Source organism: Chiloscyllium punctatum, chromosome 6, assembly GCF_047496795.1.
Source record: "Chiloscyllium punctatum isolate Juve2018m chromosome 6, sChiPun1.3, whole genome shotgun sequence".
Classification (NCBI taxonomy): Eukaryota; Metazoa; Chordata; class Chondrichthyes; order Orectolobiformes; family Hemiscylliidae; genus Chiloscyllium; species Chiloscyllium punctatum.
Genome location: NC_092744.1, coordinates 101,323,654 through 101,344,896, shown reverse-complemented (window position 1 = coordinate 101,344,896; position 21,243 = coordinate 101,323,654). Strand labels below are relative to the sequence as shown.

At 44.8% G+C, this 21,243-nt stretch overlaps 1 protein-coding gene across 1 annotated transcript in view; it reads left to right on the top strand.

Moving 5' to 3' along the window:
- Positions 1-21,243, top strand: part of LOC140478453 (unconventional myosin-VIIa-like) — a 396,478-nt gene that overhangs the window by 331,091 nt on the left and 44,144 nt on the right. The window contains exon 19 of the mRNA XM_072571713.1: positions 20,146-20,352. Coding sequence (XP_072427814.1) covers positions 20,146-20,352 — 207 coding nt within the window. The remainder of the gene's footprint in view (positions 1-20,145; positions 20,353-21,243) is intronic.

Below are 21,243 nucleotides of genomic sequence, written 5' to 3'. Positions count from 1 at the left end.
CTGTGTCACCAGAAACACAGTCTGTATCACTGGGAAGACTCTCTGTATCACCAAAAACACTGTCTATATCACTGGGGACACTCTGTGTCACCACGAACACTGTCTATATCACTGGGAACACTCTCTGTCTCACCACAAACACTCTCTGTATCACCAGGGACACTGTCTATATCACTGGGAACACTCTCTGTATCACCACGAACACTGTCTGTATCACTGGGTACACTCTCTGTATCACCACGAATACTGTCTATATCACTTGGAACACTCTCTGTATCACCACGAACACTGTCTACATCACTGGGAACACTCTCGCTATCGCCACAAACACTGTCTATTTCACTGGGAACACTCTCGGTGTCACCACGAAGACTGTCGATATCACTGGGAACTCTCTCTGTGTCTCCATGAACACTGTCTATATCACTGGGAAAACTCTGTATCACCATGCACACTGTCTATATCACTGGGAACACTCTCTGTATCACCACGAAAACTGTCTATATCACTGCGGAGACTCCCTGTTTCACCACAAACAATGTCTATATCACTGGAGATAATCTCTGTATCACCATGAACACCATCAATATCGCTAGGAACACTCTCTGTATCACCACGAACACTGCCTATATCACTGGGGACACTCTCAGTATCACCACAAACCCTCTCTATATCATTGGGATCAATCTGTATCACCATGTACACTGTGTATATCACTGGGAACACTCTTTGTATCACCACAAATACTGTCTATATCACTGGGAACACTCTGTATCACCATGCATACTGTCTAAAACACTGGGAACACTGTATCACAACGAATACAGTCTATATCACTGGGAGCACTCACTGTGTCACCACGAACACTGTCTATATCACTGGGAACACTCTGTACCACGATGTACACTGTCTATATCACTGGGAATATTCTCTGTATCACCACAACCACTGTCTATATCACTGGTGACACTCTGCATCACCATGAACACTGTCTATATCACTGGGAATGCTCTCTGTATCACCAGGAACACTGTCTATATCACTGGGAACATTCTCTGTATCACTACGAACACGGTCTATATCACTGGGGATACTCTGTATCACCACAAACACTGTCTATACCACTGGAGACACTCTGTGTCATCACGAACACCGTCAATATCACTGTGAACACTCTCTGTATCACCAGGAACACAGTCTGTGTCACTGGGAATGCTCTGTATCACCACGAACACTGATAATATATCACTGGGGATACTCTGTATCACCAAAAACACTGTCTATATCACTGGGAATACTCTCTGTATCACCAAGAACAATGTCTATATCACTGGGAACACTCTGTGTATCACCACGAACACTGTCTTTATCACTGGAAACACTGTATCACCAAGAGTACTGTCTATATCACTGGGGACACTCTCTGTATCACCACGAACACTGTCTATATCACTGGGAACACTCTCTGTTTCTCCATGAACACTGTCTATATCACTGGGAACACTCTCTCTATCACCAGAAACACTGTCTATATCACTGGGAACACTCTCTGTATCACCACGAACACTGTCTATATCACTGGGAACACTGTATCACCACGAGCACTGTCTATGTCAGTGGGAACACTCTCTGTATCACCACAAACACTGTCTATATCACTGTGAACACTCTCTGTATCACCAGGAAAACTGTCTATATCACTGTGAACACTCTCTGTGTCACGACAAACACAGTCTATATCACTGGGAACACTCTCTTTGTCACCACAAACACAGTCTATATCACTGGGAACACTCTCTGTGTCACCACAAACACTGTCTATATCACTGGGAACACTCTCGGTGTCACCAGGAACACTGTCTATATCACTGGGAACACTCTCTGTTTCACCACGAACACTGTCTATATCACTGGGAACACCCTCTGTATCACCACGAACACTGTCTATATCACTGGGAACACTCTGTATTACCATGAACACTGTCTATATCACTGGGAACACTCTCTGTATCACCACAAACACAGTCTATATTTCTGGGGACACACTGTATCACCACGAACACTGTCTATATCTCTGGGAACACTCTCTGTATCACCACGAACACTGTCTATATCACTGGGAACACTCGCTGTATAACCATAAAACTATCTATATCACTGGGGACATTCTCTGTATCACCATGAACACTGTCTATATCACTGGGATCACTCTCTGTATCACCACGAACACTGTCTATATCACTGAGAACACTCTCTGTATCAGCACGAACACTGTCTATATCACTGGGGACATTGTCTGTATCTCCAGGAACACTGTCTATATCACTGGAAACACTCTTTGTGTCATGACGAACACTGTCAATATCACTGTGAACACTGTCTGTATCACTGCAGAGACTCTCTGTATCAGCACAAACACTGTCTATATCACTGGGGACACTCTGTGTCATCACAAACACCGTCAATATCACTGTGAACACTCTCTGTATCTCCAGGAACAAAGTCTGTGTCACTGGGAATGCTCTGTATCACCACGAACACTGATAATGTATCACTGGGGACACTCTCTGTATCACCAGGAACACTGTCTATATCACTGGGAACACTTTCTGTATCACCACGACCACTGTCTATATCACTGGGATCACTCTCTGTAAAACCACGAACACAGTCTATATCACTGGGAACACTCTCTGTATCACCACAAACACTGTCTATATCACTGGTGACACTCTCTGTATCACCATGGACACTGTCTATATCACTGGGAACACTCTCTGTATCACCCACGAACACTGTCTGTATCACTGCGGACACTCTCTGTATCACCACAAACACTGTCTATATCACTGTGAACAAACACTGTATCACCAGTGACACTGTCTATGTCACTGGGAATACTCTCTGTGTCACCACAAACACTGTCTGTATCACTGGAAACACTGTATCACCACAAACACTGTCTATATCACTGGGGACACTCTGTGTCATCACGAACACCGTCAATATCACTGTGAACACTCTCTGTATCACCAGGAACACTGTCTATATCACTGGGGACACTCTGTGTCATCACGAACACCGTCAATATCACTGTGAACACTCTCTGTATCACCAGGAATACAGTCTGTGTCACTGGGAACACTCTGTATCACCACGAACATTGTCTATATCACTGGGAACACTCTCTGTATCACCACAAACACTCTCTGTATCACCAGGGACACTGTCTATATTACTGGGAATACTCTCTGTATCACCACGAACAATGTCTATATCACTGGGAACACTCTCTGTATCACCACAAACACTGTCTATATCACTAGGGACTCTCTGTATCACCACGAACACTGTCTAAATCACTGGCAACACTCCTGTATCACCACGAACATTGTCTATATCACTGGGGACACTCTGTGTCACCAGGAACACTGTCTATAGCACTGGGAACACTCTGTGTATCACCACGAACACTGTCTATATCACTGGGAACACTGTATCACCAAGAGTACTGTCTATATCACTGGGGACACTCTCTGTAACACCACGAAAACTGTCTGTATCACTGGGAACACTCTCTGTATCTGCACGAACATTGTCTACATCACTGGGAACACTCACTGTATCACCACAACACTGTCTATATCACTGGGGACACTCTGTATCACCACAAACACTGTCTATATCACTGGGAACACTCTCTGTATCACCAGGAACACTGCCTATATCACTGGGAACACTCTCTGTATCACCAGGAACAGTGTCTATATCACTGGGAACACTCTCTGTGTCACCACAAACACTGTCTATATCACTGGGAACACTCTCTGTATCACCAGGGACACTCTCTGTCTCACCAGGGACACTGCCTATATCACTGGGAATACTCTCTGTATCACCACGAACAATGTTTGTATCACTGGGAACACTCTCTGTATCACCAGGAACACTGTCTATATCACTAGGAATACCCTCTGTGTCACCACAAACACTGTCTATATCACTGGGAATGCTCTGTATCACCACAAACACTGTCTATATCACTGGGGACACTCTGTGTCACCACGAACACTGTCTGTATCACTGGGAACGCTCTCTGTATGACCACGAACATTCTCTGTATCACCAGGGACACTGTCTATATCACTGGGAATACTCTCTGTATCACCACGAACAATGTTTGTATCACTGGGAACACTCTCTGTATCACCAGGAACACTGTCTATATCACTAGGGACTCTCTGTATCACCACGAACACTGTCTATATCACTGGGGACACTCGCTGTATAACCATAAAACTATCTATATCACTGGGGACATTCTCTGTATCACCAGGAACACTGTCTATATCACTGGGATCACTCTCTGTATCACCACGAACACTGTCGATATCACTGAGAACACTCTCTGTATCAGCACGAACACTGTCTATATCACTGGGGACATTGTCTGTATCTCCAGGAACACTGTCTATATCACTGGAAACACTCTGTGTCATCACGAACACCGTCAATATCACTGTGAACACTGTCTGTATCACTGCAGAGACTCTCTGTATCACCACAAACACTGTCTATATCACTGGGGACACTCTGTGTCATCACAAACACCGTCAATATCTCTGTGAACACTCTCTGTATCACCAGGAACAAAGTCTGTGTCACTGGGAATGCTCTGTATCACCACGAACACTGATAATATATCACCGGGGACACTCTCTGTATCACCAGGAACACTGTCTATATCACTGGGAACACTTTCTGTATCACCACGACCACTGTCTATATCACTGGGATCACTCTCTGTAAAACCACGAACACAGTCTATATCACTGGGAACACTCTCTGTATCACCACAAACACTGTCTATTTCACTGGTGACACTCTCTGTATCACCATGCACACTGTCTATATCACTGGGAACACTCTCTGTATCACCGCGAACACTGTCTGTATCACTGCGGAGACTCTCTGTATCACCACAAACATTATCTATATCACTGGGGACACTCTGTGTCATCACGAACACCGTCAATATCACTGTGAACACGCTCTGTATCACCAGGAACACAGTCTGTGTCACTGGGAGTGCTCTGTATCAGCACGAACACGGTCTATATCACTGGGGATACTCTGTATCACCACAAACACCGTCTATACCACTGGAGACACTCTGTGTCATCACGAACACCGTCAATATCACTGTGAACACTCTCTGTATCACCAGGAACACAGTCTGTGTCACTGGGAACGCTCTGTATCACCACGAACACTGATAATATATCACTGGGGATACTCTGTATCAGCACAAACACTGTCTATATCACTGGAGACACTCTGCGCCATCACGAACACCGTCAATATCACTGTAAACACTCTCTGTGTCACCAGAAACACAGTCTGTATCACTGGGAAGACTCTCTGTATCACCAAAAACACTGTCTATATCACTGGGGACACTCTGTGTCACCACGAACACTGTCTATATCACTGGGAACACTCTCTGTCTCACCACAAACACTCTCTGTATCACCAGGGACACTGTCTATATCACTGGGAACACTCTCTGTATCACCACGAACACTGTCTGTATCACTGGGTACACTCTCTGTATCACCACGAATACTGTCTATATCACTTGGAACACTCTCTGTATCACCACGAACACTGTCTACATCACTGGGAACACTCTCGCTATCGCCACAAACACTGTCTATTTCACTGGGAACACTCTCGGTGTCACCACGAAGACTGTCGATATCACTGGGAACTCTCTCTGTGTCTCCATGAACACTGTCTATATCACTGGGAAAACTCTGTATCACCATGCACACTGTCTATATCACTGGGAACACTCTCTGTATCACCACGAAAACTGTCTATATCACTGCGGAGACTCCCTGTTTCACCACAAACAATGTCTATATCACTGGAGATAATCTCTGTATCACCATGAACACCATCAATATCGCTAGGAACACTCTCTGTATCACCACGAACACTGCCTATATCACTGGGGACACTCTCAGTATCACCACAAACCCTCTCTATATCATTGGGATCAATCTGTATCACCATGTACACTGTGTATATCACTGGGAACACTCTTTGTATCACCACAAATACTGTCTATATCACTGGGAACACTCTGTATCACCATGCATACTGTCTAAAACACTGGGAACACTGTATCACAACGAATACAGTCTATATCACTGGGAGCACTCACTGTGTCACCACGAACACTGTCTATATCACTGGGAACACTCTGTACCACGATGTACACTGTCTATATCACTGGGAATATTCTCTGTATCACCACAACCACTGTCTATATCACTGGTGACACTCTGCATCACCATGAACACTGTCTATATCACTGGGAATGCTCTCTGTATCACCAGGAACACTGTCTATATCACTGGGAACATTCTCTGTATCACTACGAACACGGTCTATATCACTGGGGATACTCTGTATCACCACAAACACTGTCTATACCACTGGAGACACTCTGTGTCATCACGAACACCGTCAATATCACTGTGAACACTCTCTGTATCACCAGGAACACAGTCTGTGTCACTGGGAATGCTCTGTATCACCACGAACACTGATAATATATCACTGGGGATACTCTGTATCACCAAAAACACTGTCTATATCACTGGGAATACTCTCTGTATCACCAAGAACAATGTCTATATCACTGGGAACACTCTGTGTATCACCACGAACACTGTCTTTATCACTGGAAACACTGTATCACCAAGAGTACTGTCTATATCACTGGGGACACTCTCTGTATCACCACGAACACTGTCTATATCACTGGGAACACTCTCTGTTTCTCCATGAACACTGTCTATATCACTGGGAACACTCTCTCTATCACCAGAAACACTGTCTATATCACTGGGAACACTCTCTGTATCACCACGAACACTGTCTATATCACTGGGAACACTGTATCACCACGAGCACTGTCTATGTCAGTGGGAACACTCTCTGTATCACCACAAACACTGTCTATATCACTGTGAACACTCTCTGTATCACCAGGAAAACTGTCTATATCACTGTGAACACTCTCTGTGTCACGACAAACACAGTCTATATCACTGGGAACACTCTCTTTGTCACCACAAACACAGTCTATATCACTGGGAACACTCTCTGTGTCACCACAAACACTGTCTATATCACTGGGAACACTCTCGGTGTCACCAGGAACACTGTCTATATCACTGGGAACACTCTCTGTTTCACCACGAACACTGTCTATATCACTGGGAACACCCTCTGTATCACCACGAACACTGTCTATATCACTGGGAACACTCTGTATTACCATGAACACTGTCTATATCACTGGGAACACTCTCTGTATCACCACAAACACAGTCTATATTTCTGGGGACACACTGTATCACCACGAACACTGTCTATATCTCTGGGAACACTCTCTGTATCACCACGAACACTGTCTATATCACTGGGAACACTCGCTGTATAACCATAAAACTATCTATATCACTGGGGACATTCTCTGTATCACCATGAACACTGTCTATATCACTGGGATCACTCTCTGTATCACCACGAACACTGTCTATATCACTGAGAACACTCTCTGTATCAGCACGAACACTGTCTATATCACTGGGGACATTGTCTGTATCTCCAGGAACACTGTCTATATCACTGGAAACACTCTTTGTGTCATGACGAACACTGTCAATATCACTGTGAACACTGTCTGTATCACTGCAGAGACTCTCTGTATCAGCACAAACACTGTCTATATCACTGGGGACACTCTGTGTCATCACAAACACCGTCAATATCACTGTGAACACTCTCTGTATCTCCAGGAACAAAGTCTGTGTCACTGGGAATGCTCTGTATCACCACGAACACTGATAATGTATCACTGGGGACACTCTCTGTATCACCAGGAACACTGTCTATATCACTGGGAACACTTTCTGTATCACCACGACCACTGTCTATATCACTGGGATCACTCTCTGTAAAACCACGAACACAGTCTATATCACTGGGAACACTCTCTGTATCACCACAAACACTGTCTATTTCACTGGTGACACTCTCTGTATCACCATGCACACTGTCTATATCACTGGGAACACTCTCTGTATCACCGCGAACACTGTCTGTATCACTGCGGAGACTCTCTGTATCACCACAAACATTATCTATATCACTGGGGACACTCTGTGTCATCACGAACACCGTCAATATCACTGTGAACACGCTCTGTATCACCAGGAACACAGTCTGTGTCACTGGGAGTGCTCTGTATCAGCACGAACACTGTCTATATCACTGGGGATACTCTGCATCACCACGAACACTGTCTATATCACTGGGAACACTCTCATTATCACCACAAACCCTGTCTATATCACTGGGGACACTGTATCACCGTGAACACTGTTAATATCACTGAGGACACTCTGTGTATCACCAGGAACACTGTCTATATCACTGGGAACACTGTCTGTATCACCACGCACACTGTGTATATCACTGGGAACACTGTATCACAACGAATACTGTCTATATCATTGGGAGCACTCTCTGTGTCACCAAGAACACTGTCGATAACACTGGGAACAGTCTCCGTATCAGCACGAACACTGTCTATATCACTGGTGACTCTCTCTATATCACCATGTGCACTGTCTATATCACTGGAACACTCTCTGTATCACCACGAACACTGTCTGTATCACTGCAGAGACTCTCTGTATCACCACAAACACTGTCTATATCACTGGGGACACTCTGTGTCATCACAAACACCGTCAATATCACTGTGAACACTCTCTGTATCACCAGGAACACAGTCTGTGTCACTGGGAATGCTCTGTATCACCACGAACACTGATAATATATCACTGGGGACACTCTCTGTATCACCAGGAACACTGTCTATATCACTAGGAACACTTTCTGTATCACCACGACCACTGTCTATATCACTGGGAACACATTCTGTACCACCAGGAACACTGTCTACATCACTGGGAATACTCTGTATCACCACGAACACTGTCTATATCACTGGGAACACTCTCTGTATCACCACAAGCACTTTCTATATCACTGGGATCACTGTATCACAACGAATACAGTCTATATCACTGGGAACACTCTCTGTGTCACCACGAACACTGTCGATATCATTGGGACCACTCTTCTGTATCACCACGAACACTGTCTATATCACTGGGAACACTGTATCACCACGAACACTGTCTATATCAATGGGAACATTCTCTGTATCACTACGAACACTGTCTATATCACTGGGAACACTGTCTGTGTCACCAGGAACTCTGTCTATATCACTGGCAACACTCTCTGTATCACCACGAACACTGTCTATGTCACTGGGAACACTCTCTGTATCACCACGAACACTGTCTGTATCACTGGGTACACTCTCTGTATCACCACGAACACTGTCTATATCACTTGGAACACTCTCTGTATCACCGCGAACACTGTCTACATCACTGGGAACACTCTCGCTATCGCCACAAACACTGTCTATTTCACTGGGAACACTCTCGGTGTCACCAGGAACACTGTCTATATCACTGGGAACACTCTCTGTTTCACCACGAACACTGTCTATATCACTGGGAACACTCTCTGTATCACCACAAACACTGTCTATATCACTGGGGACATTGTCTGTATCTCCAGGAACACTGTCTATATCACTGGGAACACTCTCTGTGTCACGACGAACACTGTCTATATCACTGGGAACACTCTGTATTACCATGAACACTGTCTATATCACTGGGAACACTCTCTGTTTCTCCATGAACACTGTCTATATCACTGGGAACACTCTCTCTATCACCAGAAACACTGTATATATCACTGGGAACACTCTCTGTATCACCACGAACACTGTCTATATCACTGGGAACACTGTATCACCACGAACACTGTCTATGTCAGTGGGAACACTCTCTGTATCACCACAAACACTGTCTATATCACTGTGAACACTCTCTGTATCACCAGGAACACTGTCTATATCACTGTGAACACTCTCTTTGTCACCTCAAACACAGTCTATATCACTGGGAACACTCTCTGTGTCACCACAAACACTGTCTATATCACTAGGGACTCTCTATCACCACGACCACTGTCTAAATCATTGGCAACACTCTCTGTATCACCACGAACATTGTCTATATCACTGGGGACACCCTGTGTCACCAGGAACACTGTCTATAGCACTAGGAACACTCTCTGTATCACCAGGAACGCTGTCTATATCACTGGGGACACTCTGTGTATCACCACGAACACTGTCTTTATCACTGGGAACACTGTATCACCAAGAGTACTGTCTATATCACTGGGGACACTCTCTGTATCACCACGAACACTGTCTATATCACTGGGAACACTCTATGTTTCTCCATGAACACTGTCTATATCACTGGGAACACTCTCTCTATCACCAGAAACAATGTCTATATCACTGGGAACACTCTCTGTATCACCACGAACACTGTCTATATCACTGGGAACACTCTCTGTATCACCACAAACACTGTCTATATCACTGTGAACACTCTCTGTATCACCAAGAACACTGTCTATATCACTGGGAACACTCTCTGTGTCACGACAAACACTGTCTATATCACTGGGAACACTCTCTGTGTCTCCACAAACACTGTCTATATCACTGGGAACACTCTCGGTGTCACCAGGAACACTATCTATATCACTGGGAACACTCTCTGTTTCACCACGAACACTGTCTATATCACTGGGAACACTCTCTGTATCACCACGAACACTGTCTATATCACTGGGGACATTGTCTGTATCTCCAGGAACACTGTCTATATCACTGGAAACACTCTCTGTGTCACGACGAACACTGTCTATATCACTGGGAACACTCTCTGTGTCACGACGAACACTGTCTATATCACTGGGAACACTCTGTATTACCATGAACACTGTCTATATCACTGGGAACACTCTCTGTATCACCACGAATACTGTCTATATTTCTGGGGACACACTGTATCACCACGAACACTGTCTATATCTCTGGGATCACTCTCTGTATCACCACGAACACTGTCTATATCACTGGGAACACTCGCTGTATAACCATAAAACTATCTATATCACTGGGGACATTCTCTGTATCACCAGGAACACTGTCTATATCACTGGGATCACTCTCTGTATCACCACGAACACTGTCTATATCACTGAGAACACTCTCTGTATCAGCACGAACACTGTCTATATCACTGGGGACATTGTCTGTATCTCCAGGAACACTGTCTATATCACTGGAAACACTCTCTGTGTCACGACGAACACTGTCTATATCACTGGGAACACTCTGTATTACCATGAACACTGTCTATATCACTGGAACACTCTCTGTATCACCACGAACACTGTCTATATTTCTGGGGACACACTGTATCACCACGAACACTGTCTATATATATCTGGGAACACTCTCTGTATCACCACGAACACTGTCTATATCACTGGGAACACTCGCTGTATAACCATAAAACTATCTATATCACTGGGGACATTCTGTCCTATCACCAGGAACACTGTCTATATCACTGGGATCACTCTCTGTATCACCACGAACACTGTCTATATCACTGAGAACACTCTCTGTATCAGCACGAACACTGTCTATATCACTGGGGACATTGTCTGTATCTCCAGGAACACTGTCTATATCACTGGAAACACTCTTTGTGTCACGACGAACACTGTCTATGTCACCGAGAACACTCTCTGTGTCACCACGCACACTGTCTATATTTCTGGGGACACTCTGTATTACCATGAACACTCTCTATATCACTGGGAACACTCTCTGTATCACCACGAACAATGTCTATATCACTGGGAACACTCTCTGTATCACCACGCACACTGCGTATATCACTGGGAACACTGTATCACAACGAAGACTGACTACATCACTGCGAACACTCTCTGTATCACCAAGAACGCTGTCGATAACACTGGGAACAGTCTCCGTATCAGCACGAACACGGTCTATATCACTGGGAACACTCTCTGTATCACCACGAACATGTCTACATCACTGGGAACACTCTCTGTATCACCACGAACACTGTCTAAATCACTGGGAACACTCTCTGTATCACCAGGAACTCTGTCTACATCACTGGGAACACTCTCTGTATCCCCAAGAACACTGTCTATATCACTGGGGACACTCTGTATCACCAGGAACACTGCCTATATCACTGGGAATGCTCTCTGTCTCACCATGAATACTGTCTGTATCACTGGGAACACACTCTGTATCACCACGCACACTGTCTATATGACTGGGAACACTCTCTGTGTCTCCATGAACTCTGTCCATATCACTGGGGACACTCTCTGTATCACCACGAACAATGTCTATATCACTGGGAACACTCTCTGTATCACCACAAACACTGTCTATATCAGTGGGAACACTCTCTGTATCACCACAAACACTGTCTATATCACTAGGGACTCTCTGTATCACCACGAACAATGTTTGTATCACTGGGAACACTCTCTGTATCACCAGGAACACTGCCTATATCACTGGGAATACTCTCTGTATCACCACGAATACTGTCTATATCACTGGGAACACTCTGTGTATCACCACAAACACTGTCTATATCACTGGGAACACTCTGTATCACTACGGACAATGTCTATATCACTGGGAACACTCTCTGTATCACCAGGAACACTGCCTATATCACTGGGAATACTCTCTGTATCACCACGAACAATGTTTGTATCACTGGGAACATTCTCTGCATCACCATGAACACTGTCTATATCACTGGGAATACCCTCTGTATCACTACGGACAATGTCTATATCACTGGGAACACTCTCTGTGTCACCACAAACACTGTCTTTATCACTGGGAATGCTCTGTATCACCACAAACACTGTCTATATCACTGGGGACACTCTGTGTCACCACGAACACTGTCTATATCACAGGGAACGCTCTCTGTATGACCACGAACACTCTCTGTATCACCAGGGACACTGTCTATATCACTGGGAATACCCTCTGTATCACTACGGACAATGTCTATATCACTGGGAACACTCTCTGTGTCACCACAAACACTGTCTATATCACTGGGAATGCTCTGTATCACCACAAACACTGTCTATATCACTGGGGACACTCTGTGTCACCACGAACACTGTCTATATCACAGGGAACGCTCTCTGTATGACCACGAACACTCTCTGTATCACCAGGGACACTGTCTATATCACTGGGAATACCCTCTGTATCACTACGGACAATGTCTATATCACTGGGAACACTCTCTGTGTCACCACAAACACTGTCTATATCACTGGGAATGCTCTGTATCACCACAAACACTGTCTATATCACTGGGGACACTCTGTGTCACCACGAACACTGTCTATATCACGGGGAATGCTCTCTCTATGACCACGTACACTCTCTGTATCACCAGGGACACTGTCTATATCACTGGGAAAACCCTCTGTATCACCACGAACAATGTCTATATCACTGGGAACACTCTCTGTGTCACCACAAACACTGTCTATATCACTAGGGACTCTCTATCACCACGAACACTGTCGAAATCACTGGCAACACTCTCTGTATCACCACGAATATTGTCTATATCACTGGGGACACTCTCTGTATCACCAGGAACACTGTCTATGTCACTGGGAACACTGTATCACCACGGGTACTGTCTATATCACTGGGGATACTCTCTGTATCACCACGAAAACTGTCTATATCACTGGGAACACTCTCTGTATCATCACGGACACTGTCTATATCACTGGGAACACTCTCTGTTGCTCCACGAACACTGTCTATATCACTGGGAACACCACATCACCACGAACACTGTCTATATCACTGGGGAAACTCTCTGTATCACCATAAACACTGTCTATATCACTGAGGACGCTCTGTGTCAGCAGGAACACTGTCTATAGCACTGGGAATACTCTCTGTATCACCACGCTCACTGTCTATATCAATGGGGACACTCTCTATCACCAAGAACACTGTCTATATCACTGGAGACACTCTCTGTATCACCACAAACACTGTCTATATCACTGTGAACAAACACTGTATCACCAGTGACACTGTCCATGTCACTGGGAATACTCTCTGTGTCACCACAAACATTGTCTGTATCACTGGAAACACTGTATCACCACAAACACTGTCTATATCACTGGGGACACTCTGTGTCATCACGAACACCGTCAATATCACTGTGAACACTCTCTGTATCACCAGGAATACAGTCTGTGTCACTGGGAACACTCTGTATCACCACGAACATTGTCTATATCACTGGGAACACTCTCTGTATCACCACAAACACTCTCTGTATCACCAGGGACACTGTCTATATTACTGGGAATACTCTCTGTATCACCACGAACAATGTCTATATCACTGGGAACACTCTCTGTATCACCACAAACACTGTCTATATCACTAGGGACTCTCTGTATCACCACGAACACTGTCTAAATCACTGGCAACACTCCTGTATCACCACGAACATTGTCTATATCACTGGGGACACTGTGTCACCAGGAACACTGTCTATAGCACTGGGAACACTCTGTGTATCACCACGAACACTGTCTATATCACTGGGAACACTGTATCACCAAGAGTACTGTCTATATCACTGGGGACACTCTCTGTAACACCACGAACACTGTCTATATCACTGGGGAAACTCTCTGTATCACCATAAACACTGTCTATATCACTGGGGACGCTCTGTGTCAGCAGGAACACTCTCTATAGCACTGGGAATACTCTCTGTATCACCACGCTCACTGTCTATATCAATGGGGACACTCTCTATCACCAAGAACACTGTCTATATCACTGGGGACACTCTCTGTATCACCACAAACACTGTCTATATCACTGTGAACAAACACTGTATCACCAGTGACACTGTCTATGTCACTGGGAATACTCTCTGTGTCACCACAAACACTGTCTGTATCACTGGAAACACTGTATCACCACAAACACTGTCTATATCACTGGGGACACTCTGTGTCATCACGAACACCGTCAATATCACTGTGAACACTCTCTGTATCACCAGGAATACAGTCTGTGTCACTGGGAACACTCTGTATCACCACGAACATTGTCTATATCACTGGGAACACTCTCTGTATCACCACAAACACTCTCTGTATCACCAGGGACACTGTCTATATTACTGGGAATACTCTCTGTATCACCACGAACAATGTCTATATCACTGGGAACACTCTCTGTTTCACCACAAACACTGTCTATATCACTAGGGACTCTCTGTATCACCACGAACACTGTCTAAATCACTGGCAACACTCCTGTATCACCACGAACATTGTCTATATCACTGGGGACACTCTGTGTCACCAGGAACACTGTCTATAGCACTGGGAACACTCTGTGTATCACCACGAACACTGTCTATATCACTGGGAACACTGTATCACCAAGAGTACTGTCTATATCACTGGGGACACTCTCTGTAACACCACGAAAACTGTCTGTATAACTGGGAACACTCTCTGTATCTGCACGAACACTGTCTATATCACTGGGAACACTCACTGTATCACCACAACACTGTCTATATTACTGGGGACACTTTGTGTCACCACGAACACTGTCTATATCACTGGGAACGCTCTCTGTATCACCACAACCACTGTCTCTTTCACTGGTGACACTCTGCATCACCATGAACACTGTCTATATCACTGTGGACACTCTCTGTATCACCAGGAACACTGTCTATATCACTGGGAATGCTCTCTGTATCACCACAACCACTGTCTATTTCACTGGTGACAATCTGCACCACCAGGAACACTGTCTATAGCACTGGGAACACTCTCTGTATCACCAGGAACACTGTCTATATTACTGGGAACACTCTGTGTATCACCACAAACACTGTCTATATCACTGGGAACACTCTCTGTATCACCAGGAACACTGCCTATATCACTGGGAACACTCTCTGTATCACCAGGAACAGTGTCGATATCACTGGGAACACTCTCTGTATCACCACGAACACTGTCTATATCACTGGGAACACTGTATCACCACGAACACTGTCTATGTCAGTGGGAACACTCTCTGTATCATCACAACCACTGTCTATATCACTGGTGTCACTCTGCATCACCACAAACACTGTCTATATCACTGGGAACACTCTCTGTATCACCACGAACACTGTCTATATCACTGGGGACACTCTCTGTATCACCAGGGACACTCTCTGTCTCACCAGGGACACTGCCTATATCACTGGGAATACTCTCTGTGTCACCACAAACACTGTCTGTATCACTGGAAACACTGTATCACCACAAACACTGTCTATATCACTGGGGACACTCTGTGTCATCACGAACACCGTCAATATCACTGTGAACACTCTCTGTATCACCAGGAATACAGTCTGTGTCACTGGGAACACTCTGTATCACCACGAACATTGTCTATATCACTGGGAACACTCTCTGTATCACCACAAACACTCTCTGTATCACCAGGGACACTGTCTATATTACTGGGAATACTCTCTGTATCACCACGAACAATGTCTATATCACTGGGAACACTCTCTGTATCACCACAAACACTGTCTATATCACTAGGGACTCTCTGTATCACCACGAACACTGTCTAAATCACTGGCAACACTCCTGTATCACCACGAACATTGTCTATATCACTGGGGACACTCTGTGTCACCAGGAACACTGTCTATAGCACTGGGAACACTCTGTGTATCACCACGAACACTGTCTATATCACTGGGAACACTGTATCACCAAGAGTACTGTCTATATCACTGGGGACACTCTCTGTAACACCACGAAAACTGTCTGTATAACTGGGAACACTCTCTGTATCTGCACGAACACTGTCTATATCACTGGGAACACTCACTGTATCACCACAACACTGTCTATATTACTGGGGACACTTTGTGTCACCACGAACACTGTCTATATCACTGGGAACGCTCTCTGTATCACCACAACCACTGTCTCTTTCACTGGTGACACTCTGCATCACCATGAACACTGTCTATATCACTGTGGACACTCTCTGTATCACCAGGAACACTGTCTATATCACTGGGAATGCTCTCTGTATCACCACAACCACTGTCTATTTCACTGGTGACAATCTGCATCACCAGGAACACTGTCTATAGCACTGGGAACACTCTCTGTATCACCAGGAACACTGTCTATATTACTGGGAACACTCTGTGTATCACCACAAACACTGTCTATATCACTGGGAACACTCTCTGTATCACCAGGAACACTGCCTATATCACTGGGAACACTCTCTGTATCACCAGGAACAGTGTCGATATCACTGGGAACACTCTCTGTATCACCACGAACACTGTCTATATCACTGGGAACACTGTATCACCACGAACACTGTCTATGTCAGTGGGAACACTCTCTGTATCATCACAACCACTGTCTATATCACTGGTGTCACTCTGCATCACCACAAACACTGTCTATATCACTGGGAACACTCTCTGTATAACCACGAACACTGTCTATATCACTGGGAACACTCTCTGTATCACCAGGGACACTCTCTGTCTCACCAGGGACACTGCCTATATCACTGGGAATACTCTCTGTATCACCACGAACAATGTTTGTATCACTGTGAACACTCTCTGTATCACCAGGAACACTGTCTATATCACTAGGAATACCCTCTGTATCACCACAAACACTGTCTATATCACTGGGAATGCTCTGTATCACCACAAGCACTGTCTATATCACTGGGGACACTCTGTGTCACCACGAACACTGTCTGTATCACTGGGAACGCTCTCTGTATGACCACGAACATTCTCTGTATCACCAGGGACACTGTCTATATCACTGGGAATACTCTCTGTATCACCACGAACAATGTTTGTATCACTGGGAACACTCTCTGTATCACCAGGAACACTGTCTATATCACTAGGGACTCTCTGTATCACCAGGAACACTGTCTATATCACTGGCAACACTCTCTGTATCACCACGAACATTGTCTATATCACTGGGGACACTCTCTGTATCACCAGGAACACTGTATAAATCACTGGGGGCACTCTGTGTATCACCACGAACACTGTCTATGTCACCGGGAACACTGTATCACCACGAGTACTGTCTATATCACTGGGGATACTCTCTGTATCACCACGAAAACTGTCTATATCACTGGGAACACTCTCTGTATCATCACGGACACTGTCTATATCACTGGGAACACTCTCTGTTTCTCCACGAACACTGTCTATATCGCTGGGAACACTCTATCACCACGAACACTGTCTATATCACTGGGGAAACTCTCTGTATCACCACGAACACTGTCTATATCACTGGGGAAACTCTCTGTATCACCACAAACACTGTCTATATCACTGTGGACACTCTCTGTATCACCACGCTCACTGTCTATTTCAATGGGGACACTCTCTATCACCACGATCACTGTCTATGTCACTGGGAACACTCTGTATCACCACATACACTGCCTATATCACTGGGAACACTCTCTGTGTCTCCACGAACACTGTCTATATCACTGGAAACACTCTCTGTCTCCACGAACACTGTCTATATCTCTGTGAACACACTCTGTATCACCACGAACACTGTCTATATCACTGGGAACACTCTCTGTATCACCAGGAACACTTTCTATGTCACTGGGGACACTCTCTGTGTCTCCACAAACACTGTCTATATCACTGGGAACACTTTCTGTATTACTGAAAACATTGTCTTGTTTCACTGGGAACAATGTCCACTTCACTGGGAACAGTTTATATCTCTGTGAACACTGTCCATATCACTGGCAATAATATCTGTTTAACTAGGGCATCTATGTTTGTCACTTGGGATTATGTGTGCGGGGTGTTCAGGGATCTCAGCCTGTATCACTGGGATCTCTGTATGTATCATTTAGATCTTCACTTGAGTTTCAGAGATCTCTTTGATGCTGTCATCTTTGTCTGTATCACTGGGTACACTGAATCATTCAAAACATTTTATCACTGGGATAACTGTATCATTGGGTTCTCTTTTTGTGTCACCCGGATCTTTTTCTGCATCACTGGAATATCTCTTTTGTGCTGGAACCTCTGGGACCTCTTTTCACCGGAATCTCTGTCTGTTCACTGTGATCTCTGTCTGTATCACTGTGATCTCTGTCTGTTCACTGTGATCTCTGTCTGTATTACTGTGATCTCTGTCTGTATCACTGTGATCTCTGTCTGTTCACTGTGATCTCTGTCTGTTCACTGTGATCTCTGTCTGTATCACTGTGATCTCTGTCTGTATCACTGTGATCTCTGTCTGTATCACTGTGATCTCTGTCTGTATCACTGTGATCTCTCTCTGTATCACTGTGATCTCTGTCTGTATCACTGTGATCTCTGTCTGTATCACTGTGATCTCTGTCTGTTCACTGTGATCTCTGTCTGTATCACTGTGATCTCTGTCTGTATCACTGTGATCTCTGTCTGTTCACTGTGATCTCTGTCTGTATCACTGTGATCTCTGTCTGTGTCACTGTGATCTCTGTCTGTTCACTGTGATCTCTCTCTGTATCACTGTAAAATCTGTCTGTATCACTGTGGTCTCTGTCTGTATCACTGTGATCTCTCTCTGTATCACTGTAAAATCTGTCTGTATCACTGTGGTCTCTCTCTGTATCACTGTAATTCCTGATGAAGGGCTTTTTCCTGAAACATCAATTTTTCCTGCTCCTCAGATGCTGCCTGACCTGCTGTGCTTTTCCAGCACCACTCTAATCTTGACTCTGATCTCCAGCATCTGCAGTACCCACTTCTGTCTCACTGTCATCTCTGTCTGTCTCACTGGGAACACTGTATCAATGCTGGCATGACTGAAATCTCATTCTCCTTCCTAATATTTTAGTTATTTTGCGGTACTTTTCAGGACTTGGAAGTGAGACATGAGAAACTGGAGGAGTTTGATTTGGATGATATCTCTGTATCCTCGGAGTCTGATGAAGAAGATGACCTTGCCCAGTACACCTTCCCAAAATATGCTGCCACATATTTCCAGGGCTCTGCAACACACACTCACATCCAGAGAGTTCTCCAGCATCCCCTGCTCTACCATGAAGATGAAGTTGATACTGCGGTAAATGAACTCTTCCCTCTGGGAAGTTGGCCCATTGGTTTTAGAGTGACTGCATTGTTAAAAGAGTGAATCACAACATTTTGCAATACGTTCGCTCACAGGGCTACTTTGTAGCTTATTCAGGCGCCCTGTTATAAATGAGAAAGTTGTGAGAGTGAAAGCTATCCAGATTGAATACAATCCATTGAAATCTTGCATTGGTAGAAAACGGTTTAATAAAGTCAATACTGACAGGCCGATCAGCCTGACCTCGGTTGTTGGTAAGATTTTAGAGCGCGTTATTAATGATCAGATTGTGGAGAACTAAGAAATGCATTGGAAAGCAGGACTGAGTCAACATGGCTTCATCGAGGGGATGTCTTGCTTGACAAATCTTTGAGGAGGTAACGAGCAAGTTAGACAAATGAGTGTCAGTGGACATGATCTATTTGGATTTTTCGAAGGCCTATGATAAGGCTCCACATGAAAGGGTGCTAAATGAGATGAGAGCCCATGGGGCTAAGGGATGGATAGAGGATTGGCTGACTGGCAGAAGGCAGAGAATGTGGATCTTTTTTCAGGATGGCAGCTAGTGACTAATGGAGTTCTGCATGGGTCCATATTGGGACCATGACTGTTCATGTTATCCATTAACCGGATCTGGATGAAGGTGGAGGGACAGGTCATGTTGAGGAAGGAGGGAGGCTGTAGAAGGACTTGGACAGGCTAGGAGAGTGGGCAAAGAAGTGGCAGCTAGAATACAGACGGGGAAAAGTGTGAGGTTAGCAGTTTGGTAGGAAGAATAGAGGCATAGACTATTTTCTAAAGGGGAAAAGGGGTTTGAGAGTCCTAGGTCAGGATTCTTTTAGGGTGAACATGCAGGTTCACTTGGCAGTTAGGAAGACAAGTGCA